Source organism: Saccopteryx leptura, chromosome 2 (genome assembly GCF_036850995.1).
Source record: "Saccopteryx leptura isolate mSacLep1 chromosome 2, mSacLep1_pri_phased_curated, whole genome shotgun sequence".
NCBI classification, from domain to species: Eukaryota; Metazoa; Chordata; class Mammalia; order Chiroptera; family Emballonuridae; genus Saccopteryx; species Saccopteryx leptura.
The window spans coordinates 169855398-169881642 of NC_089504.1; the positions used below are offsets into that span (position 1 = coordinate 169855398).

Genomic DNA, 26245 nt, shown 5'->3' on the forward strand with positions numbered 1-26245 from the left:
AAAAAAAAAAAATAGGTGTAATTTTGATTCACGCACTCCAGATGGCTATTGTTGTGTTGGCTCTTGTAATTTCTTAAAACGTTTGACAACCTTAAGGGAAAAGAGGTCAGTGCCCCTGACTAAATAGTCAGGTATTGCATGTTTTAAACATTCTTCCGTCAGGCCGGTTGAAAATCGCTGCTCTAGACTGACTGAAAAATGAACTTGTTGAGGGCTTGCAGAGGCAGCAGGAGGGAGCGCTGCTGCTCCCCTGCATCCCACTCCTGGGCAGGCACGCTGCGCAGGAGAGGCCAGGAGAAGCGATGGGAAGGAATCTACAGGGGGTACAGAAAGGCTTCGTGGAAAAGTGACGTGAGGACCCGTGGAATGTGTCCGAGTAAAGGGGAATGCAAGGGAAGGAACCAGTACGAGGAAAGGAAAGCGTGAGAGGAGGGAAAACGCAGGCTACAATCTGGCACGGGAAAAGCGGAAAACAGGCCGGGAGACAGCGGTCAGCAGCTGGCCAAGCTGAGGCGGGCGGCAGAGCTGGAATCAGGGGTCTGACTGTTTTCCGACGGCCCCGAAGCCGCAGGTGCGGACAGCGGGCTGGGGGCGCGCCCCCACCAATACGCACACCCAAGTGAGGGATCTTGGCCCTGGATTGGTGCTAGTGCCCTCCCCGCCCACCAGGAGCTGGACCCGACCCCAGGGCCCTCCTCCCCACCCCGCCGCGGGTGTCCGCCCAGCCCCTGGTGCGGAGCTGGACCAGGGGTGGGGGCAGGATGAGTAACCGCTGGCCGCGGGCGGGCCGGCGCGGCAAGGCGGAGCGCGCCAGGCTCTGAGTGGTGCGCACTGGGCTCGGAGGCCCGGGGTCGTGCCCCGGCCGGGAGGGGCGGCACCGACGGCGATAAAAGGGCCGTGCGGCGCCGGCCTCCTTCTCCGCTCCGGGCTGCAGCGCTCCTCGCGGGCGGGCGGGCGGCACCGGAGCGGCGGACGGGGCACCTCCGGGAGGCGGGATGGCAGCGGCGGCGTGTGCACCCCCGGGCAGGCCGAGCCTGACCTCCATCTCGTCGGGGGAGCTGCGCAGCCTGTGGACGTGCGACTGCGAGCTGGCCGTGCTGCGGGTGGCCCAGCTGCTGCGCCTGCTACCCGGCGCCCTCCAGCTGCGCGGCGACCAGCTCACGGTGCCCGGGCTCGAGGAGCAAGCGGACGCGCACGGCGGCTTCAACATCTTTGGCGATGGCCTCGTGCGCCTGGACGGGCAGCTCTGCCGCCTCGGCCGCTACATCAAGAGGTGGGTGCCGCCTCCTACCTGCCCCCCCACCCCGCCCCGTCCTCCAGTTCCCGGGAGCCCCCACTGGCCTGGCCTCCTTGGTGCCGCGCGTCTAAGAGTGTTCTCACTGCTGACGTCACCGAGACCGCAGGCTTACCCCCCCACTCCAGGCCCCCGCTTTTCTGCCCTTGGCCTTGACATATGCAGCTGCTCTTGAAGCCGCCCAGGGAAGGCTCCGGGGTGGACACGGGGGAGAGCAGGGTGGGGAGCGCGTCACTGGCGGTTGATTTTCCTATTCTGACTCCTTAACTGGGTCAAGATGAGCTCAAAGTGGGGGCACACCCTTCGGAGTTGTTTACAGAGACTCGCTTCCTGGCTCTAGAGTGGGGGACAGGGGTTGGGGGAGCTCAATTTTGTGCTCCACGAACCTTATCCAGTGAGGAGACCCAATGGAGAAGAGTGTAAAAAAGTTCAAAGTGGCTCTGGCCGGATAGCTAGGTTGGTAGAGCATGGTCCTGATACGCAAAGGTTGCCTGTTCGATCTCCCCCCTTCAGGGACCGCACAGGAACAGATGGATGTTTGTCTCTCTCTCTCCCTTCCTCTCTCTCTCTCTCTCTCTCTCTCTTTTTAATAATAATAAACAAATTCAAAGTGTCTCATCTTTGGCCTCCCTTAGTGTTTCAGATAAATTAATAAACACACAAACTCTAGATGAGAAGAAAATAAAGCTCCATGAAGTCCAGCCCCGGGCCCTGTGTCTTACATTTGTGTGGTAAACTGACTGCCAGGAAGTGGGCAGTCTAGAGCTAGATTCAGAGATGAGTTGCCCGCCAGCGATGACAAAGCCTCTGCTACTGGGAAAGACAGCAGTACTTGCTGCCCCCTGGGTGAGATGGAGCCAAAGGGGGCACGCAAACAAAATGACATTTAAAATGCCTTCTTCAGGCTGCTGGGAAAACCTTTCTTTTCCACACAAAGAAAATGAGGTCTTTGAATGCCTGAAAAGCCACTCCCTGACAAGAATATCTCCCTTTTTTAGTGAATTGAAAATTCCAACTCATGAACAGGGGCCTGGGAGGAACTGAATTAGAAATCTGTTTTGCAAAGATTCATAAAGAAGTTAACCATTGTGTTTGAGAATGGAGTCTGAAAAATAAAAATGCCCAGAATTAATTAAAGCTTTTGATAGAGCCAGCTTCCCCTGCTTCGAACACCTCCTACATAAAAGAAAATTAAACAGCAGTGGAACCCTGGCAGTGTAGAATCCAGAATAAATAATGACAAGGCAACACAGACTAGGGTGCAAACAATCAACAAATACAGCGTTCTAGTTTTCTAAGCAGTTGTGTGAGGGTTTTTGTACCATGGGAAAGAGCAGGAACTCCTGAGAAGAATTTGGGTGATGGAAGGAGCCATCTGTCTTCTTCTCAGGGGGAAGAAAGTAGGCCTTCTTATGGCAGGGAGGTAGGCCTTGTGTAACTGGGTACAAGGTCTGGAAGGATGACTGGCAGGGAAGCGGGTAGGAATGGAGAACCTGCCAGATAGAGAGGGAAGGCTGAGTTGTAGGCACCAGTGAGAGGTTTGCCCTCGTAGATCGGGAGGTGAATGTATAGTCAGAACTCAGATTTCCAAAGTTTCTGCTCCTCAGCTCTGCCAAATTTACCCAGTTGTCTTTGGCCTTGAGACTAGCATACTACTTCCCCTCTCAAAATATTGCTCCAAAGCAGTGATTTATTCCCTCCCTCTCTCCTTTCCTTCCTCTCCCCCTTTCTTTCTTCCTTCTCTCCTTCCTTCAATAGGCTTTGGCCAGTTTTACTAAAGAAACATTCTGCATGATTTGCTTTTTACCAGTCTGTTCTGGCAGACTGCTAATGAGCACACAATCACCTGGGTCAATACCAGCAGTGTGGGTGCTCCAGGGTTTGTAGCAGGCTATGCCAAGTTCAATATTATTTCCAGAGTAGTGCTGGACACTAGTTTTAGCCAATATGGAGTAGTACTCTGCTTCAGATTTCCCAAGGTTGGGCAGTTGTTGGCAGGAATGACCAGCTTCTCTGCCTTATTTGTCATCTTGGGAGTTGGCCCAACCCTGGCACTTACATTCCACTTTTCACAGCACGATGAGGCCTAGAGCTGACGGACTCTAGCAACTTTTTGATCTTTGCAGCCACCACATTCTGTGCGAGAAGGTGGCTGGGGGGCCGGGGGGTTGGGCAGGAAAGTTAAGTGGTGATTCTTAATCATTTTGAACTGTATTGCTTTGGGGAGTCAATAATATGTACACCTTCTCCCCAGAAATGTAGAGGTGCATCCAGTGTTGCTGACCATTGGGTACTTTACAAGGTAGTTGGATCCAGGTTAAGAATCCTTGCTCTGCTAATTATTATTTTTTTCATTGCCAAATATTTTTGTGTGAAAGAAGCCCACAGTGTAAGCAAGATTTCTTTTCAGGGCCTCAGAAGTCTGCACTGTGGCTTCCATGGGGTCCTATCCCAAGGAACCTGAAATGTTCATAGCTACTGCTGCCGATACTCCTATGAGTTACTCCCTCAACTTAGTCCAATTTGTTGTCTATACTTGAGCATTTTCCCACATACATACCTGCTAAATAAACCTAAGGAAAGCTAGGGTGCTGGGAAGGTCTCCTGGTGGCCCCCAGGGCTTTAAAGCTCCTGAGAGCTTGCTTTTTTTTCTGACTTCGTCGAATTTATGGCGAGATCTTACTATTAATTTTTCCTTCAAACTCTGGATTTCCATCGGTGTTGCAAACAAAACGTGCTTGGGATGGCGGGCAAATCAGCACTGACTGTCACACACACACCTTTTTCCTGTAATGCCGCCTCTGTGAGGAGTGGTGGCCAGCCCTGGGCAAAGAGGAGCTATAATCCCTGCTTTTCTGTCTTCTCTAGTATGAAAGAGGCTGCCTGGGTAACAAAAATAAGCCCGTCAGTAAAAACATTGGCCACTAATGTTTGCTTGAGCACCAGGAGTGGTGCCGAGTGTTTCACAGGTCTTAGTTCACAGAAGTTTATGAAGTTGGCACTGTTGTGTCCCCTTTTTGCAGATGAGCAATTAGAATTGGGCGAGGTCAAGTACCGCACTGAACTAGGATGCCAGGGAGCGTGGTGCTAAGGAGCCTGTGCAGCCTTCTCCATGAATCCAGGTGTTCAGCAAACTGCCCCAGTCTGAAATCATTCTGCCCTGCTGTAGACAGCCGAGGATCTCTCAGGTTTCCTGAATCTACAAAATAAATAAATAAATAAAAATAATTGAAATCACATCAGCCAGTATTCATCTTGTTTAATCAGCCTAAAAGCAAAAGTAAGTCCAGTGCTGTAAAGAAGCCACAACAAGCAGAGAGGTGACCTGGTCCTGTCTGGGTCCAACCAACTGTTAGGTGAGTGACAGTCACACTCACCTGGAGAACAGCACCAGGGGCACAGAGTGCATGGGGTTGGAGTAGGAGACTCGTGGAGGTAAACTGAGGACATGGAGGCAGGGCTGGCTCATAGTTAGATTTTTACTGGGGAGCCTCACCAGCACCGCACAGTGGGAAGTGCTTGGGCTCTGTCTGCCTGCTCAGGCCTGCCTCAGAAGTGACCTTGCCTGAGGCCAGGCGGTGTGGAAGCAATGATAGCTCCACATACAGTGGGTAGCGTGGTCACTCCTGCCGCTGCTGCACTCAGCAGCTTCCTGTCCTGCCCTCTTAACTGGTTTTCAGCCTCGGTCCCTATGTCTGAGTCTTGGATTTGGTGACCTGCCCTGTTCAACAACCTCTCCCTGGGACACAGAGTGATGAAGTAATTGCCATTCTGTGTTGAGCTGTGATTTTTGTGAGAGTCATTCTCGAGTAAGTGTGGACTGGCAGGAGGGCCAGGACCAGAAGGTCTTGGCTAGAATCTGAGTTCTATTCTCACTGGCTTAGTGACTTGGAAAAGCTGCTTCATCTCTGTGACTCAGTTTCCTCAGCTACAAAATGTGAATGATAATTCATCACACTCATGGAGTTGCTGTTCAGAATGAAAATTTAAGAGTCCTTAAAATAATTATTGTCACATACTGATTACTTGACAAACGTTAGCTTTTATATTATTGTTATTAAGCAGCCCCAAAGCCAAGTGCTTCACAGACATTATTTAATCACATTACTTTAGCCACTTCATGGGGTACCTGTTTTCTTTTCTTTTTTAATTAAGTGAGAGGAGGGGAGGCAGAAAAACAGACTCCCATATGTGCCCCACTGCGGGATCCACCCAGCGAGCCCCCTACTAGGCCATGCTGCCCGTCTGGGGCATTGCTTACTGAGCCACTTTTAGCACCTGAGGCCTCAGTGCCTGGGGCCAACTTGCTTGAACCAATCGAGCTATGGCCATGGGAGGAGAAGAGAGAGAAGGGTAGAGAAGCAGATGGTCACTTCTCCTGTGTGCCCTGACTGGGAATTGAACCTGGGACATTCACACGTCAGGCTGATGCTCTACCACTGAGCCAACCAGCCAGGGCCTATGGGGTACCTTTTATTGGCTAGATTCAACAGGCGAGGAAATGGATCTTGGCCAGGTTCAAAGTCACGGACCCAGAGCTCAAATTCAGATCTGATGATTGAAAAGCCACAGGTCTCTGCTGCCTTCTCTCCTGCCTTTCTTCCTCAGGAGCCTTGCTCTGGATTTTCAGACACACTCTGATCTACTTCTTGCTTTCAACTTTCCTGGGCCTTGCCACATGCCTACCTGGAGGCCTGGACATTGTCCCTAGGGCTTGGGTAAGCCGTCATTTACTGGGGTCCCCATCTCTCTCCTGCTTTGCCTGCCCACCGGCGGGATGTTGGGCCTGACAGAAAGCCCACTCTTCTAGCACCCAGTCTATCTCAGCTCAGTCCCAGGACCCTCTCACTTTGCTTCTTCTTATTTAAGTAACTGGGGCATACCCCAGGGAAGAGCGGACACTGAGTGCAGAGAGCTGCATTCCTCCAGCATTTGTGTGTTTGAATGATTAACTAGTTTGTAAGCCTCTGAGTGGGTGGGACCATGTCTTACCAGTGTTTCCCAAACTTTAAGTAAACATGCTGGTATCTTGGGGATGGTGGGAACATACATTCCAATTGAATAAACCTGAAGAAGGGCCTGGGAATCTGCAGTTTCACAAGCTCCCATATGATGCCAGAACTGCTAGTCCAAGGGCCACACTTTAAGCAACAAGGTCTTAGACAGTCGTCATTTCATATCGAAATGGTGCGTCTTCTTATCCATCTCTTCAGTGGACTACAATGGGTCCTTGCATTACAACACAGTTCTATTCCTACAACAGTGACATAACCCTGATTTTGGTACAAGTTGAAATACATCCTACCCTAAGTCACTTACCTATCCTAACACAGTTGTAAAATCATAATCTAGAACATAAAAACACAAGTAAGCCACAGAAAAAGGGAAAGAACATAAATACACTGTACTGTACGCAGAGCTGAGTATTCTTCTGCCATGCGCGACCAAACAGGTTCACCCACATAGTCCACAAGTATGACTCTTAACTGTGTAAGCCAAAACACTCACATCTCAATGTTTTAAAGATTTTATGGGAATGAGCATAGTAAACTCGAAATGTTGTATGTAAAGACTGTTGTAACACAAAGAGCCCCTGTATATGCTTCTTGAAAGCAAAAAACGATTTCCTTTCTCATCTGTGTCCCTGGTGCCCAGCATGTCGTTGGTGCTTAGCAAATATTTACGGCATGAGTAGATGAATGAGTCATTCTATGCACCATCACGTTGTTTCACTGCACTGGGCATCAGTAATTGATGAACGAATGAATGAATGAATGCACGACCATGTGTATTCCGGATTCATTGCACAGGCAATGTAGTGATGAATCTAAATTTTTTTGCTTAATTTCACTAGGGTAGGGACAGAAGAAACCTGGGAAAAAGTAAAAGAGACGGAACAGCTTGAGGACTTAGGTGAGCTATCACATTAACACTAGAAACACGAGAAGGCCATCCTGCATGCTACCAAGGGCAGAAGGTCCCTGCAGGCAAAGGATTATGAATTCTCAAGCAATTTCTGGGCTTTCTATACAAGGACTATTCCAACATGTGTTTCTCCTTTTCCCTGCTTCTCTCCTCATATTTTTAAAAACGAACATACACCCTCAGATGGAAGCCACAGCTTTGACTTCCCATTCATCTTCGAGCAGTAAATTGTCAGCACCAAGGGGAATCTGGAGCAGCTTTTCAGGTCATGCTGCAGATGCTGTGCATCCTGCAGGGAATTCAGAAAAAGGGGGTGTCTTAGAAGCGAACAAACAGGGTTCTTTTCTTGCCCTGCCTTTCGGATATTGCCTTATTTGAGCTATTCTCTTTAGCCTTCCAAATGGAAAAGATGAGGATAGAAGTTGGAGCAAGGGAGCAGAAGGTCTTGCTAACTTATTTTTCAGATGCTTAGACTGTCCTCCTTTCCTGTTAACTCAATGAACCAGCCCTAGGTGAGTGTCAGAAGCTTATAGAGCTTTGTTCACCCCATGGCCAGGATTACAGCTACTAATCATGTCTGTGAGCATCTACTATGAGCTCAAGTACATGCCAACACTACTTGCACTGCATTGAATCGTTGGACATTATCTTAATACTGTTGTATCCCTTTACAGATTGGGGCCCAGGTACAGAAGAGTTAAGTAACTCACTCAAGGTCACAGTGGGTTGTGGCTGTGGGGCTGAGTTCATACAATCTGTCAATTAAGGCATGAATTAGATCTTTTCATTTTGAATTTCTATGCTCTCCATCACAGTGTTCTGCTTCTCAGTCTTTGGATTGGAGCCACGTGTAAAAAGCTTCAGCCTAGAAGTATTCTGGGGTTAGGGTAAAAGCGACAAATAACTGAGAGTTTAAAGAAACCACATTAAGCTGTTTGCTTTTCCTACCTAGTGATAATGACAGCAAATATAATAAGTACCCAGTACACAAAAGCATTATTAGCAATTCAAAAATGTGCACGATTAAAGATGAAATAACTAGTACCTAATACAGTCTAGTAAGGCCCCTCCTAAAATAAAACAAATTGATTGGATGTCAGATATTTAAATATTTGTGAGACTTAACAACTCTGTCTTCAATCTTTTTGCATTTTGGTGACTCACCTATCCAGATTTTGTAACAGTGACTTCCAAAAGAATGTTCATATTTCTTTATTTCACTGGAATTCAGCAGTGTTTAACAATTGGTGTTTGACCAGGAGGCTGGGAATAGATGACCTGAGGAGATATTCTTATTTGTGACCAGTTCAGTAAGGAGGGATTTACCACCATCTCTGTCTGTGAGTCCCGTTATCGCAACTCTCAGGTTAGCTGCATTCCTGCATGTCTGCAGTAAAGGGAAACTGACACGCTCTGCTGTGACATTTACAGGCCTGTGAAGATTCTAAAAGTACCTCTGAATCACCAGAGAAAGATTAAATTATGTTGAGCATAATTTTATTATTCAAGGGATTTTATTAAATTCAGACTCTAAAAACATAGGCTGACTCACAGGTAGTGAGCCATTGAAGTCAGCCTGGGGCTATCCACGGGCCCCACCGCCCGCTGCTCTGAGCATGCCGAGTCACGGTGCTGTGACCCGGAGCGTTCTGAAGAGCCTTCCACAGGATTCTGGAGTGGAAGGGTTATTTTCACACTTAGTAATCATTTCTCAGTTGAAATTTTTGTATTTTCTTACTGATAATACAATGTCAATAGATTGTATAGGCAGAGACATGTATTGTCATCTATGTCATCAGAATAGTAATCAAAACTACAGATTTTCTGGCAGCCCTGGAGAATGACAATCAGACCATAGGCGCTGAGAGCAGAAGAGTCGCTCTGAGGGAGATAGTGCAGGAGTGACTGCAAATTAACTCCGTGGTAAATCGGGGAGACTGCAGAATCCACCTTGGCTGGCTCACAGGTGGCCCCTGACTCCTGCTCTAAAGTTACATATCTGACTTTCTGATGTGTAATCCACTCAGTCTTTCTCTTGTTCTATTGCTAGAGTTTTCTTCCCTTTTTTTCCCTCTGCCTCCCCCCTCGCCTCTCCTGCAGCCACAGGCCCCACCTCTCTTCCACCCAGGCCACCCTTGCCTGCCTGATGGCAGAGGGGGCCAGAGCGCTCCAGGTGCCCTCTCCCCATTCCCGCTTCTTGTGCCCTGAGCTCCTCAGATGTGATAAGGCCCACGTGATCGCCTCCCTGGCATCCAGCCCATCTTAGGTACTCAGGGTATGTCGTTAAGTGAATGAGAGAGTGGATCTAGCAATGATGGCCCCTTCCCCTTCTTTGCCTCCTTTCTCCAGCACCTATTAGCAGTTGGCCGGCTGTGACAAAGAAGAACAGGAAAGTCCTTTCTCTGCTGATGTGGACCACACATGCCCCTCCCCTCAGGTGCCCCACCTCAATCCATTCTCCCTAAACCCTGCTCTGCCACCCCCGCCCCGAGAAAGGGCCACACAAAACCCTCAGCCTGCACTGTCAGACCCAGTCCATCTTCCACTCTTCTCCACTCCCACCCTCTTCTCCCCAACACCTGCCCTCCTCACCAACACCCCTGAACATCACACCAGCACCCCCTTTCCTCCCCATGTTCTTCCCAGCCACCTGACCACCACCGGTGCCCATAGGTTGGGAAAGCGGAGGCTGCATTAAAAGCGTGGTGAATCAGAAGGTAGGGAGCATGTTAGAGGCTCTGTCAGGGATCAGGTTTTAAAAGCTCTCAAAATCAGGTCTGACAAGCGCAGAGAAAAGATAGCAACACATAGTTCTAAGAAACCAAGCTGGGTGACAGACAAGCAGAAGCTGTGCTTTTCTGACTCGGGGGTAGGTGTTGTCCCATGTGCTCATTACCCAGGCCTGGGTCTGGGGTTTGTCCACTGGCCTAGGTGGGTTGTGTGATGTGGCGAGGGGAGGGAGGCCACAAGGACTTGGGCCACAGCACCCTGCTGCCGGGAGCTCCCCAGGGCTGTGATTTTCATGTCATACACCGAAGGACAATAAGCCAGAGAGACACGCTGGAGCTGTCTGTGCTTTTAACCCGGTGTCAGAAGCAAACATGCTGCAGTGTAGCAAAGGCAGCCCATGCTGTTACTTGGTTGGCCGTTTGCTCGGCACAGGTCCCCACAGCTGGGGTGCCAGTGGGACCAACTCTGTGGTGAAGAGAGACTGTGGCAGTGCATCCTCAGCCTACTGGACTGGGTGCCAGTCAGACTGGCTACATCGCCATGGAACCAGCGCTTGGGTTTGGTTAGAAAATTAGCCATCTTGAAGGAAGCTAATTTATACTTTGTACCTGCCTTTTGTCAGCAGTGCGAGTAGAGACCTAGAAAGACAGCTTGGAAAATTTGTAGAGTAGGGAGAGAAAGCTGACTTACCAGGAGATAGAGTCACGATGTAAAAGCTCTTCTCAGGCTGGAATGGTGAGTGAAAGCCACAGAAGTTAAAATCACAGTCCCAAAGGAAGTCCAACATCAGTTTGTGTGTGTTTTTTAATTGTACAAGCTCAGGGTCAGGCAGATGTGAATTAGTTCATATGAGTATTCGGTTATGTGTAATCTGTGGAGGAGACTGGATTGGTTTTGGGATTAGAGAAGGGAAGAGGGAAGAAAGAAAAGAAAATTGTCAAGCTTTTAATAAAACAGGATGACTGTACTGGAGAAGACCCAACTAATTCCACTTACTGAGTGTAATTTGTTCTCAGTGCAGATAGAGAGCTCTGATAGCTTCAAATGAACTCTTAGAGTTCCAAAGACAGATAGTACCAGTCACCATCTGAGAGTCAAGCATTGGCGTCAGGCCACCTCAAGGACCACAGCCATCTTTTTTTTTTTTTTTTTTTTTTACAGAGACAGAGAGTCAGAGAGAGGGATAGATAGGGACAGGCAGACAGAAATGGAGAGAGATGAGAAGCAGCAATCATTAGTTTTTGCTTGCGACACCTTAGTTGTTCATTGATTGCTTTCTCATATGTGCCTTGACTGTGGGGCGACAACAGACTGAGTAACCCCTTGCTCGAGCCAGCGACCTTGGGTCCAAGCTGGTGAGCTTTGCTCAAACCAGATGAGCTGGAGCCCAAGCTGGCGACCTCAGGGTCTCGAACCTGGGTCCTCTGCATCCCAGTCCGACGCTCTATCCATTATGCCACCATCTGGTCAGGTGGACCACAGCCATCTTTGAATTGTATGTTGATCACAGTTGACCAAGAGAGAGAGGGAGCTTTATTTATACGATACAAAATATGGTTGCCTCCTCAAGAACACATTTTAGGGGACTTCTCTCAAAGGGACTATGGATGCGGCAGGCAGCTGTCCAGCCATTCCTTCCTTACTTAGCTGGGCAGGTATACTACATTTGCAATTATCTCTGCTTTTCTCATAGATATGTGGAGCTGACCAACTACTGCGATTATAAAGACTATAGAGAAACTATACTGAGCAAACCAATGCTGTTCTTTGTCAGTGTACAGACCAGAAAAGACACCTCAAAAGGTCAGTATCTAAATATTTTGATTTGGTTCTGCTTGCTGGGCTGTGGACTTTGGCATGCTGATGACATAGAACTTCGGTATGGAGATAGAGGGGTGGATGTCGGCTTGTGACAAGGCTGGAGCGAGAAGCCTGTTGTCAGGCCATCTGAAGAACAGCGTAAGCCTGCAGAACAAATCTCTACATAAGCCTGAGACAGTAGCCATCTGTCTTTGAATTTTCTTTCATACTTCCTGTCAAGGCAGGAAGTGATTTGACATTCTGCAGGGGTTTCAGCTTGCAGGGGTTGTAAAAATGCCTGGAGTGAGGGAAATGATGGCATGTGATACTGTCTACGACATGTGAGACACTTAGGTATTCCAGGTCTGCTCTATCAAATGTCACTTGGCACAACAGCCCCGCAGAGCTTACTCAAATGGGAACCTTTTTGAACATGAAATTTGGCACTGTTAATAATTCTGCTGGGACTAACTCAGGCAAACTAGGATGCATGGTCATCCTACCTGTGAGGTACGTATACTCTCCCCATTTTATAGATGAGAAAACTAAGATAAAGAAAATAAGTACCTGTAGATGCTTTAATGTCTCATGCTATGATATTTGAATTTCAATTTTAGAAATGTCTCTTTCTGGTTTCTTCCAAGGAATCAGATTGACTACTAATAGCTATATTAACTCAAATTCCAATATGAAAATATTTCAATTTTCCCTTCTTCCTGCTGCTCAGAGGGACATGTGGGGGAAATCATAGACATAATTATAGAAATAGAATTTCTGAAACATACTTATACATAACATTCTTTAAAGTGAGTGCAAGGTGGTAAGAAAAAGTCTATAAATTCCAAAGAATTTTCAGTCTTAAACATTCAGTCTCATCCATATTTCTGGAGCCTATTCTCTGCTCATTTCAATCAGAATTATTCACATTTTCTGCTCACTTTGTAATTCAAAATCTGGATGCCCTAGGCAGGAGGGGCTGGGATCAGCACACAGTAACTGCAATGCTCATTAAAGCATTTGAGCCCCTGAACTTACTTAGCTTGGTAATAGTCAGGAATCCAGAGGATTCTCTAGGGATATAATTCCTGGTCTGCCTCTCAGGAGGAATCTTAAGTAAGAATAAAGAGCCTCTCTATTTTAACATTTTTTTTTTTGTATTTTTCTGAAGTTGGAAATGGGAAGCAGTCAGACAGACTCCCGCATGCGCCCAACCGAGATCCACCCGGCATGCCCACCAGGGGGTGATGCTCTGCCCATCTGGGGCATTGCTCTGTTTCAACCAGAGCCATTCTAGCACCTGAGGCAGAGGCCATAGAGCCATCCTCAGCACCTGGGCCAACTTTGCTCCAATGGAGCCTTGGCTGCAGGAGGGGAAGAGAGAGACAGAGAGGAAGGAGAGGGGGAGAAGTAGAGAAGCAGATGGGCGCTTCTCCTGTGTGCCCTGGCTGGGAATAGAACCCGGGACTCCTGAATGCCAGGCCGACACTGTACCATTGAGCCAACCAGCCAGGGCCTTATTTTAACATTTTAACATCAGTTCAGGAAAGTAGGTGGCAGGTTACAAAAGGCACATAGTGGTGTAACTATTGTGAAAGGAGGTACAGAAACCCAATGCTGGTTCATTGTGAGGGAAGCCATGAAATGAGGAGAGATTCTATGATACAGAAGCTTAATCAAGATGGTGTTGTTTAAATTATGAAAATTGTGATTAAGGTAACATGATGTCCAGCCCTGCTGCTACCCTGAACTGTACTATTGTACAAATTAGAAAAAGCCACCATTAACTCAAGACAATTTACTGACTCTTTCCAGAAGATTGGCATAATAAATACACACATAGCAAGGTCTGCGAATGTGAATGTCATCTTTCAGAGTTGTATAGCCAGTCATGGAGCAGGCTGGCCCTGAGTGTGAGCCTCAAGGGCCAGGTTTGGTTTGTGTAAAAGTTAATTCAAAGTATAAAATAGCTTGTTTGTTTACTTGTTTTGTTCTGTCTCATCTCAAAGAGAACATAGAGTAGTTTCTACTGAAAGTCCCAAAAAAGTAATTTGGGAGAAAGACAGGGTAGGAAAATTAAGATGAATTCGGCCAGTGCAAAGGTTAGTTCAAAATGTGTTCCTCGAGGGTTGATGCGTGTTGCTGGTGAACCACAGGTTTGGTGCTCAAGGAAAGGCAGAATGTTGCGTTCTCACAGTTACCTATGCTGGTTCGTGCTGTTTAGCAGAGGCCAATGATTTGTTATATATGTGTCTCTCTAGAAGCAGTGATTGAGCAATTAAGAAGTTACTGGGGGCTGAAAAGTTAAGGGGTGGTTGGTTAATAATATTTCAGATTTTTGAAAGAGCAAACAATTTTCCCTTCACTTAGATGATATAGGAGTGGTCAGAACTGGATATAAGAGAATACCCCCAAAACCAAATCAAGACAAACAACAACCCACTGTGCAGGACACACACATGGTGTAACTTAAGCAGTGGGAGGGACTTCCCTTCCCACCGGGGATTGTTGGGGCATGGAGGAGAGTCCATCTCAGATTGTCTTGATCCTTAGCACTCTAGACCAGCCCTTGGCAGAATGAAAGCCATCTCCCTGGCTGAGAGAAACTGGGGGTGGGGGCATAAGGCAGCCTCCTTTCCTGGACTTGGCTGATTTTTTGCTTTGCAAATGAGGACATGTTGGTGACAGCCAAGCTGGTGTCCAAATATCCAGCAAGGTGGTGGCATGAAACCATCCCACGTCTCCTGCGCTGCACACACACCTGGAGCTCAGTCCCAACCTCTGATAATGATGGCTCATCCAGATTTTTGATTTTCCAGATAAGAGTGACAAAGTGCAGTCTTGGAGGGCCTGCTTCCTTCATATTTGCAAAGCTCTCAGAAATGTTTCTAGAGATCTGGTGAGGTTTTGTGGTGAGGGAGGCTAAAATTGAATAAAATCAGCAAGTAAGGTGGGAATCACTGCTTTGTCCAACGCTCAGAAGTTTGTTTATGTCACACATGCACACTTCTTTTTGAAATTCTGCTTCCAAATTTCTAGAAAGAACATATGCCTTCCTCGTGAACACAAGGCACCCCAAAATAAGAAGACAGATAGAGCAAGGCATGGACATGGTCATTTCCTCAGTGATTGGAGAAAGCTACCGGCTTCAGGTGAGTGCTGGCCTATCTGAATCCAGGACTATGACCACACAGAGAGGGGCTCAAGCAATTCACGTAGGGCTGTTCCTAGAGCTCAACTATAACTTGGCTGCATCCAGACATAGATGTTTTTTGTTGCTTTTTCATGAGTGAAGTTTCTCACAACTTATTAGAAATGGGGTAATAATAAATGTCAACTTGATCAACACTTCAAGGTCTGTAGATATAACATGATCTAACACATAGGTCTGTTTTGAAAAACAAAGCAAATAAGGGGTGTGATGTTTTGACATTTGAGTAGTTGTTATTTCTATAATACAATTCTATAGTAACAAAATTCTAGGATATTTTATATGTCTTATATAGGATATAATCAAATAACATAATGATTAGATGCATGAAATTTATCAAATGTTTTTCTTTCAGTTTGATTTTCAAGAGGCAGTAAAAAATTTTTTCCCTCTGGGAACTGAGCTGGTTAATGGAGAAAATTTGAGCTTTGCCTATGAATTCAAAGCCGACGCACTATTTGATTTCTTCTATTGGTTTGGGCTCAGCAATTCCACTGTAAAGGTGAATGGAAAAGTTCTGAATTTGTCGAGTACAAGTCCAGAAAAGAAGGAGACAATTAAATTATTTCTGGAAAAAATGAGTGAACCATTAATCCGAAGAGGCAGTTTCTCTGACCGAAAATTCAGTGTAACTTCCAGAGGTAGGTTAAAAATTCTTGTAATGAAAAAGAAGGGTAGAATAGTATAATGGGAAAGGAGAGTCAGTGAATGGAGAAGGTGAAGCCTCTTGCTAAAGGGGAGATACAATATATCACATTGTTCAAAAGTAAGAAGTGAGACATGTTTACCACCAAAAAGAAATACAGTGACTTTTCCTTTTAGTTTCCTTAAAGTTTCCTAACATCAAAGCAACATTGTGCAGCATACCCAGAAAATAATTTTTAAATATATTATTTTAAATACATATTGATGCTCCTTTGAATGCTATTAACATTTATTTAAATGTTATGAAAGAATGATGCTTTCTTGATGTACATATTCTTGGCAGCAGGATGTGAACAGAAGTCTCAGCTGGAGGAAACGTCTACAGCAGGGGTAGTCAGCCTTTTTATACCTACTGCCCACTTTTGTATCTCTGTTAGTAGTAAAATTTTCTAACTGCCCACTGGTTCCACAGTAATGGTGATGTATAAAGTAGGGAAGTAACTTTACTTTATAAAATTTATAAAGCAGAGTTACAGCAAGTTAAAGCATATAATAAAGGCCCTGGCCGGTTGGCTCAGTGGTAGAGCATCGGCCTGGTGTGCAGAAGTCCTGGGTTCGATTCCCGGCCGGGGCACACAGGAGAGGCATCCATCTGCTTCTCCACCCCTACCCCTCTCCTTCCTCTCTGTCTCTCTCTTCCCCTCCCGCAGCCAAGGCTCCATTGGAGCAAGGATGGCCCGGCGCTGGGGATGGCTCTGTGGCCTCTGCCTCAGGCGCTAGAGTGGCTCTGGTTGCGACATAGCGACGCCCCAGATGGGCAGAGCATCGCCCCCTGGTGGGCAGAGCATCGCCCCCTGGTGGGCGTGCTGGGTGGATCCTGGTCAGGCACATGCGGGAGTCTGTCTGACTGTCTCTTCCCATTTCCAGCTTCAGAAAAATGCAAAAAAAAAAAAAAAAAAAGCAGATAATAATAATTACCAAGTACTTTATGTCAGATTTTTGCCAAGTTTGGCAGAATAAATCTTTATAAAACAATTTACTATAGTTAAATCTATCTTTTTATTTATACTTTGGTTCTCTGCTACCACCCACCATGAAAGCTGGAATGCCCACTAGTGGGCGGTAGGGACCAGGTTGACTACCACTGGCCTACAGGGTCGATAGCTGTCAAGTTTACAGCAATACAAAATTGGAAGGGCTCTCCAGAGTTTGTAATACCACAGAATAACTTGAGAATGCTTCGCTGGACAAACGACCTATTCTCTGTGCTGCATTCTGGACTTTGGTATCAGTGCCTCCTCCCTAGGAATTGAGGAGACTTTTCAGACTGGTGTGGCTGAGCAGGTGACACCAGTGACATCTTCTCTGAGCCTGTTCTCTCTGTCCTGTGCTAGTGGGACTGGAAAGCAACTTCCTTGAACCAAAAAATTTGCTGCTAATTCTAACAAACAAAACCAAACAAATAAAAAACATCAGTCTATGAACCAAGAGTTTTCAAAAAGATCAAATGTGGCCTGACCAGGCGGTGGCGCAGTGGAGAGAGTGTCGGACTAGGATGCGGGGGACCCAGGTTCGAGACCCCGAGGTCGCCAGCTTGAGTGCGGGCTCATCTGGCGTGAGCAAAAGCTCACCAGCTTGAACTCAAGGTCACTGGCTCAAGCAAGGGGTTGCTCGGTCTGCTATAGGCCCGTGGTCAAGGCACATATGAAAAAGCAATCAATGAATAACTAAGGTGTCGCAACAACAAACTGATGATTGATGCTTCTCGTCTCTCTCCATTCCTGTCTGTCTGTCCCTATCTATCCCTTTCTCTGACTCTCTCTCTGTCCCTGTAAAAAAAAAAAAAAAGTTCAAATGTAAAATACAGTCTTCATTAATTGTATTTAATGACAGTTGCTTTCTTCCGATGTTTATAACAAAAATGCTTACTCTAGCTATTCTAGCTACTCTAGTAGTCCGTCTGTCTCTCTTTCTCCCTGTCTCTCCCTCCCTCCTTCCTCATCTTCTTCCTTCCCTCTTCCCTTCTGTCCCTCTCTTCCACTCTCCCTGTCTCCCCCTTTCTCCATGTTGCTTTAGCTCTCTCTGTCCGGGTGTTCCTTACAAAGATGCCTCTGTGCTCTGCCCCACTGCAGCCATGGAGTGGGGAAAATGAGCTTGCCTTATAGTGGCTGTCCGAGATACCTGATTCCTCCTGTGACACCCCTCCAGCCTCACCCACGGACCACAGCAGCCTGGCCGGATCTTACTGTTTCACCATCACTCACTCTCTGTCTTGTAGTGTGCAGGGCGTTCATTGCCATCTTGGAGACACCAGATGCATGTGAAGTTGGGCAAGGCTTCCTTAAGATTTTCTCTGAGCCAGCTCCAGGGCCATTTCTACCAGAGCAGTGGGGAAGGGTTCTTCAAGGTGACCTGAGCAGTCATTGTGCATGGCAGAGGGCACAACTGTGATGCACAAGTGGCCCTGGCGAGTGTGCCCAGCCAAGCCTCCACTAGCCCTACCCGGGTGTATCATCAGCCCAGCTCCACCTCCGCTGAAGACCTGGGTTTTGGCCAAGGCAGCCCCAGATGTGGGCCTTTTGTCATCAAGTGAGAAAGGGTTCATACCTCTCACTACTAATCCACTTCAGCCCATGAAAAGCAAATGACAAGCCACATCCTACTGGTAAACAAAGTACACCCCATCTCTAGTGAGCTTTGGAGTATTTCTGAGGAAGCTAGGACTCTGTCTCAGTTACTGAAAAGGTTCATTGCTGTGTGAGTTCTCATGGCACCATGGCCTTGCCTCTGTTCTCCAGGGGAGGTAGTAATGCTAGTTTATTTCTTTCAGGTTCAATAGATGAAGTTTTTCACTGCAGTCTGTCACCCAGATCATCTCTGACAGAGCCTCTTTTGGAAGAGTTACCGTTTCCAAGTGCTCTGGAATCAGAAGAGACACCTAACCAAGTTTTCTGATTGGAATGAACCTGCCCCATCTCCATGGCAGGCTGGCTGAAGGCTGAGGAGAGGTGGGAGACGTGGGAGGCAGGCCTTCCACCTGCTGGTCCATCCTGCTCCTCTGAGCGCTCCTCTCCGGTTCATGGTGCTGCCCTGGCAGGCCCCAGGCAGCTGTCTTCAGGCCCCACGGCTGGGGTATCTTCTCTTTTGAACACTTCTCCAAAGAGACAGAGGTAGTGGCAGGGTTCTGCTGCCCCGAGTGCTTTGTGTAGGACCTTGGCACCCTGGGAGTTCCCCCAGCAGTCTTTGCGGGACCAGTCCGACCTGGGCGTTGACCGTGATGCTCTACAAATCAGGGTTTGTCCTTCTGCTTGGCTCGAGACACCCCTTTCTGGACCTGAGCTCAGCCAATATGGGCTTAGTTTAGTTGTGGCTGTTCTCTGCAAACCTAGCTTGGCAAAAAGTCTGTGACGTCTTTCACTGAAAGGCAGGTGTGTTTCTCATCCCGCCTCTAGGAGCACCATTCCAGGTGAGGTTTGCAGGCAGAATGGCCAGGCTGACAGGATGGCAACCCTGCCACCCGCTGCCTAAAATTTGAGTCCCTTTGGCCTTCTTCATAACAAAGTGGTCTGTGTAGATAGAGACTAGGGGACGTGCAACCAGACAGTGACAGGGGAGATAATGCATGTGGCAGTATCCTCTACTGAAAGCACATTATGTTAATTGGGTATTTTAAAAATACTTTTTAATTGAATTTATTGGGATGACATTGGTTAATAAAATTACAGAGGTTTCAGGTGTACAATTCTACAGCACATTGTCTGTATTCTTGTATTGTGTGTTCACCACCCCAAGTCAAGTCTCCTTCCATCGCCATTTATTCCCCCTCTACCAGTTGGGTATCTCATATAAGCTTTTAGCAATCCTAACACTAAATCAAAATAGGAGAAAGCTGTCGAATTACCACAATATGTTGTTACATCAGTGTATTTCTCACCTCATTGCTACAATGGAATTCAAAAAGAAAAAAAATCCTGTCTATATATAAAACCTGCATGAATGGATCACTTTGTATGCTTATAATGAGGAAGACTTAAGGATCCTGAGTATAATTTTTTTATCCTTAAAAAAAAAAGTCTCTGTACTTTGATAACACTGCCTATTGCCCTTTTATATTTGAAATGTTATGTACTATCTTTGTGCAATTAAAACTTTCTTACCAATCAACAGAGAATTGATTAAATTTGTGACCAGGTTGTGTGTGTGTGTGTGTGTGTATGTGTGATCTTTCCACTGTGCCTTGTATATTTTCCTGGTATCTTCCTAATCACAAGGAAAATTGTGGTTCTTACAGCCACTTTCCAGAGCCATTTAAAGAGCTGGGCTATTCAGTATTTGGAAAAAAAACCCCACAAAAATTAGTATGATCTTATAGAAAAGAGAATGCTTCTTAGTGATAAAAAGAATGAACAGTGATTATTCAACTTAGTGCCAAATGTATTAACAGTAAAATAAGTTTTATGCCAGGACAAACTTTGGGTTGATATCAAATATTAAATGCTTTCCAAAGAAAGTAGAAATTCTATTCCAAAAATTGACAAAGAAGATTTTCTTGAGAGTAACTGCGTTAAGAAAACCCATCAATCACTCCAGGAATGAACTAAAGGTCTGGAAGTTTTATCATTAAAAAGAGCTTGTGAACCGTGAACCAAATGCATTTATTTAGTATTCACTCAGCAAACATTTATTAACTGACCATAAAAAAAATGTACACCATGCAAATTGTTGGAATCCATGGGAGTTTGAAAAGATCATAGTAACAGGATTTATTGAAAGGAAGAAAGGAACCCTGCCAGGCACTTCTCCGGAAAGAAGGGCACCAGTTACAGATTATAAGGTGAATTTTATAGGATTTGGGAGATCCTGAAGGGGTACTAAGATAGAAGTTCTGGTAGTTCCCTTCTGCGGTTTGAGGATTTCAGCTTTCTGGAATACTTCTCCTTGGGTGGTTGATCAGCTTTCTGGAACTCTTCTGCCTCAGGGGCGATTATCCAGTAAGTAAGGGTGAGGTCAGGCAGCCAGGTGGGACAAAAAAGGGCAGTTGGAAGTTCTGGTAAATTCATATATCTATCATTTCTCAACTCTGTGGTATGATAAAAAGGAAAAGGTGGGGGGGAGGAAAGGGTATGGGGTTCAGGAAGGAGGTTTGTCTTAGACCAGCCATCTTCTGGAGCTACTTCCTGCTGTTATCCATATTTGGGGCCTCTTTTGTGAACCTCCCCCCACCCCGGGTAGTTGGAGTAGGGGTGTATTTATAAGGGTTCCAGATTTTTCTGTTTCACGAGGGCAGGTTTCAGGGTTGGTGTGTAGGGTTAGGTAGATTTTTCCAATTTTGCTTTCTTAGTCAAGCCCCTCAGTGAGATCTTCTGAGCATAGCTTTTAAGGTCTATAATGGCCAAGGGAGTAACAGAAAAGGCAAATAAAGCCCAAAAGAAGTCAGGAAATACCAGCTTTTGGCATATGCTCTTAAAGGCTCCAGCACCCTAAAGGGCTTCAGAGGATTCCATCAGGGCCCTGCTCCAGAGTGGAAAGAAAGGTTATTGAACTGAAGCCTGCCAGACTTCCCGGCCCCATCAAGGGACACATCATTGCTGTGGAAAGAGGGACACAAGAAGGTAAGCTGCTCCCTTGCTCCATGAAGGGAGGGTTCAGTCTCTTCTAGCCCTGCTCCAGCTACCTGTGACCTGACCTTGCCCAGCAAGCTGGGAATTGCCACTGAAGGCCCAAGGATATCATTCACGAGCCTAAGGTATTTCTTTCAAGTAGCAGATAAACTGATCTCATTTCTTGTGAACACAAGGACCATCTACTACAGGGGTCCCCAAACTACGGCCCATGGGCCGCATGCGGCCCCCTGAGGCCATTTATCCGGCCCCCGCCACACTTCTGGAAGGGGCACCTCTTTCATTCGTGGTCAGTGAGAGGAGCATAGTTCCCATTGAAATACTGGTCAGTTTGTTGATTTAAATTTACTTGTTCTTTATTTTAAATATTGTATTTGTTCCCGTTTTATTTTTTTACTTTAAAATAAGATATGTGCAGTGTGCATAAGGATTTGTTCATAGTTTTTTTATAGTCCGGCCCTCCAATGGTCTGAGGGACAGTGAACTGGCCCCCTGTGTAAAAAGTTTGGGGACCCCTGATCTACTATGCCTTGCCTGAATATTTGAGTTTTATTTATCCCTTGAAGATCTCTACTGTGGGTATTGACAGTCTGATTTTGTTACTTTATTTAATGTGTAATATCTCCTTTATTCCTCTTGTATCAATGCCCCATGCCTATTGTAGGCTGGGACCTGCTGCTAATTCCAGCTAGATGCAGTGGTCACAAGGACTTAAACCCTAACTGCAAAGTGTAGAAATGTAACCACCCTTTCCCTAAGTACTTGCAGGATTTACAGGTTACTCAGAAAACTGTTCAAAGACTGTCCAAGAGGTGCTTCCAGCAGTACATTACCCAAGGACTGACTTTCACGTGGATGGGTCCACACATCATGAACCTGACCACTCCCACTGCTGCTAAAGTAGAAAAACAGCATAACACCTATAGGTGTCTCCCTACTAATTGGACAGAAACCTGTACCCTAATCTATCTCACCCCAAATATCAACCTAATTCCACCCCATGAACCTCTTCCAGTTCCTAGTACACTACCCGTCAATCTAAGGACCAAATGAGCTGTACAAGTAATCCCTCTTCTTGTTGCTTTAGACATCTCTATAAAAACAGGTCTAGGGGCAGGGGAACTGGCCACTGCCCTGTCTTATTCCCACTCTATCTCTCTCTCTGAGACCCAGAGAATTCATAAACATGGAATCAGTGGTTTTACACAAACTGGGTGTCTTGACTAGTGCCTTTCATTGGTCCACTCACTCTCCTATTTATTTTTCTAACTTTTGAACTCTGCCTCTTACATTTGTTCACTAGTTTCTTATAGAACTGTATTCAGACCTTTGCCAATCAGAAAACTGGAAAAGTCTACCTAACCCTACACACCAACCCTGAAACCTGCCCTCGTGAAACAAAAATCTGGAACCCTATGAATACACCCCTATTGCAACTACCCTGGGGGGGGTTCACGAAGGAGGCCCCAAATAGGGATAACAGCAGGAAGTACCTCCAGAAGATGGCTGGTCCAAGACAAACCTCCTTCCTGAACCCCATACCCTTTTCTCCCCCCCACCTTTTCCTTTTTATCATACCACAGAGTTGAGAAATGATAGATATATGAATTTACTAGAACTTCCAACTGCCCTTTCGTTGTCCCACCTGGCTGCCTGACCTCACCCTTACTTACTGGATAATCGCCCCTGAGGCAGAAGAGTTCCAGAAAGTTGATCAACCACCCAAGGAGAAGCATTCCAGAAAGCTGAAATCCTCAAACCACAGAAGGGAACATACCAGAACTTCTATCTCAGTACCCCCTCAGGTTCTCCCAAACCCTATAAAATTCACCTCATAATCTGTAACTGGTGCCCTTCTCCCCCAAAGAAGTGCCCAGCAGGGTTCCTTTCTTCCTTTCAATAAAGCCTGTTATTCTGGTCTTTTTGGACTTCCATGGATTCCAACACTAATGTATTTTATTAGCAAATGTCACAGAGAAGTAACATTGGGCAGTCTAAAATCAGATCTTTCTGGGTAAAAGTGGCCTCAATCTGGGTGTAAATGGCCAAATTGAGGTATTTTAACAGTTTAAAATCAATAGAAATCTATAAGACAAGTGACCTAAGCAATTCATTAATTCACTCATGCATTCATTTAACACATATGATGGAGTGCCCACTATGTGCAGTTCACTGAGGCAGATGCTGGCCTTTAAAGACCTAAACCATGGCCTGAGCTCTCAGGGAGCCTGCAGTCTTGTCAGAGAAGACAGGTCCACTGTTCAAGCTATAAAGAACAAAAGAAGTGCCAGGAGAGAAGTTCAAACAGGAAAACATTTATGATGCTTGTGATTCAGTATTGGAGATAAAATTAATGAAGTGTAACTGTAAAATTTAATTTTAAAACATCTGTAAGGTTTGATTTATCAAAATGACTGATTTAACTAAGCTCTCATTGAAAGGGTCACCTTGAAGGCTATTAATTTATTTCAACAAGAATGCAAATCTCTACCTTATCTGTGGAATGAGGAAGTTTTCTTCTCATTACCTCAGGGAAAAAAGTTTGATTTTTGGCTAAAAGATTATATTGCCCAACATAATTATCAGCTCAAATGTCTTTTTACTGTTTCAAATAATCTATCGTCAAAGAACAAAGTTATGTTCCAACTGTAAAGCTAGTAGGCACGACCACCATCACAGCCACCTGGCCCATGCAGGTTTGCATTGGATTCAGACAGATGGTAATGAAACAATGGAGCCAAGAACTGGTGGGCCATTAGCTTTAATCCTAGTTTGCACCTGGTGGGCAAGTATAAACACACACTGGGCTCCAAAACCCACTCATTTAGGGCTCCCAAAGCCACTGACTTATCTGAGTTTCCCTGAATCAAAGGTTTCTAACCTCACCAGTCTCATTCACCTCTGTTCCCCATCTCCTCTCTGCACAAACTGGCTTCTCCTTCAACACTCTGCCATCTTGGCTGCTTCTCCTGGCCTTCTCCACATGGCCTTACTCTGCTCTCTTCTCTAATACTAATCTCAGCAACCAAGACAGAGCAAGCTCCCGGTCTGCCCCACTTAATAGTGCAGAAACCAAAACCTTTAATTCAATATACAAACAAGGAAATCTCTGATACAAAGTCACTTATCTGAGGCATAATGGGATTCCTCATGAGCGTGTACCACCACCCCACATTAAAAAGGGTGGGAAAGGGTTAGTCCCAAAACCAAGCCCCAGGCTACAAGGATCCTGTCTGCCCACAGCCCGCCCCTAACACACATTAATATAATCACGCCCATCCCAAGCAAGAAGGGCAACCAATACCATCACCTGGGCAATGGGCTTCCACGTGGGCAGCGCCATTTTTAACAAAGTGAGCATAATATATCTGCCAAACACCTACTTAAGAAATTCAAAAGTCTGTGCATTCATTTCTAAAGGAAATTTGTAAAGAATTTTTAAAATGCTTTAAACAATTGTGGTGTTATTAGAATAAATTATTACTTTTGAAGAAGAGCACATTCATTTGGATGATAAATGCTGGTAAAACTGATTTGAAATGAGTGTTCACACTTGATATTCACCACTTGATCAACGTGTAGGAACTTACAGAAGGCACTGATAATTATCCAATGGCTTGCCTGGCTAGCCTACTTCTTAAAGAGTTCAGATATGAGAAAGATACAAGGATCTGAGAAGACAGGATGGCCCAGGAGAGAGGTGACATTTATACAGGATTGACAAGGTTTTATTTATTTATTATTTTTTCATTCCAAAAAACCACACTGTATTCCAGAGACATTAGGTGGGTTTTTTTTTGTTTGTTTGTTTTTTACTTTTTTTTAAATTTATTTATTAAATTTAATGCAGTGACATCGATAAATCAGGGTACATATGTTGAAAGAAAACATCTCTAGATTATTTTGACATTTGATTGTGCTGTGTACCCCTCCCCCAAAGTTAAATTGTCTTCTGTCACCTTCTATCTGTTTTCTTGTGCCCCTCCCCTCCCCCAACCCCTCTCTCCTTCTTTGCCACATCCTCTCTCCCCCCCTCCCCACACCCCCCACCCCTGTTGCCATCATATTATTGTTCATGTCTCTGAGTCTCATTTTTATATCCCATCTATGTATGGATTCATATAGTTCTTAGTTTTTTTCTGATTTACTTATTTCACTCCATATAATGTTATCAAGGTCCATCCATGTTATTGTAAATGATCTAATGTCATCATTTCTTATGGCTGAGTAGTATTCCATAGTATATATGTACCAAAGCTTTTTAATCCACTCGTCCTCTGACGGACACTTGGGCTGTTTCCAGATCTTCGTTATTGTGAACAATGCTGCCACAAACATGGGGGTGCATTTCTCCTTTTGGAGCCGTTCTATGGTGTCCTTGGGGTATATTCCTAAAAGTGGGATAGCTGGGTCAAAAGGCAGTTCAATTTTCAGTTTTTTGAGGAATCTCCATACTGTTTTCCACAGTGGCTGCACCAGTCTGCATTCCCACCAGCAGTGCAGGAGGGTTCCCTTTTCTCCACACCCTCGCCAGCACTTACTCTGTGTTGTTTTGTTGATGAACACCATTCTGGCTGGTGTGAGGTGATATCTCATTGTGGTTTTAATTTGCATTTCTCTAATGATTAGTGATGTTGAGCATTTTTTCATATGCCTACTGGCCATCTGTATGTCCTCTTTGGAGAAGTGTCTATTCACCTCTTTTGCCCATTTTTGGATTGGATTGTTTGTCTTTCTGGTGTTGAGATTTGCAAGTTCCTTATAAATTTTGGTTATTAACCCCTTATCAGACGTATTGTCAAATATATTCTCCCATTGTGTAGTTTGTCTTTTTATTCTGTTCTTGTTGTCTTTAGCTGTGCAAAAGCTTTTTAGTTTGATATAGTCCCATTTGTTTATCCTGTCTTTTATTTCACTTCCCTGTGGAGATAAATCAGCAAATATATTACTCCGAGAGATGTCCGAGAGCTTACTGCCTATGTTTTCTTCTAAGATGCTTATGGTTTCATGGCCTACATTTAA

The 26245-nt window shown here is 45.6% G+C and overlaps 1 protein-coding gene across 1 annotated transcript; it reads left to right on the plus strand.

Moving 5' to 3' along the window:
• Positions 1–334: 334 nt before the first annotated feature.
• Positions 335–19549, plus strand: MEDAG (mesenteric estrogen dependent adipogenesis). Its single transcript, XM_066369293.1, has 5 exons — positions 335–1273; positions 11643–11752; positions 14786–14898; positions 15313–15598; positions 18433–19549. Exons 1-5 carry the CDS (start codon positions 996–998, stop codon positions 18555–18557), a joined length of 912 nt encoding a protein of 303 aa, XP_066225390.1. The 5' UTR covers positions 335–995; the 3' UTR covers positions 18558–19549.
• The last annotated feature ends 6696 nt before the right edge of the window (positions 19550–26245 follow it).

What these genes read in the sequence shown, in the direction of transcription:
- MEDAG (XM_066369293.1), top strand. Translation starts at nt 996, where the DNA reads ATGGCAGCGGCGGCGTGTGCACCCCCGGGCAGGCCGAGCCTGACCTCC. An exon ending in CTCGGCCGCTACATCAAGAG is followed by an intron (nt 1,274 to 11,642) that starts GTGGGTGCCGCC and finishes CTTTTCTCATAG; the next exon opens with ATATGTGGAGCTGACCAACT. An exon ending in CAGAAAAGACACCTCAAAAG is followed by an intron (nt 11,753 to 14,785) that starts GTCAGTATCTAA and finishes CCAAATTTCTAG; the next exon opens with AAAGAACATATGCCTTCCTC.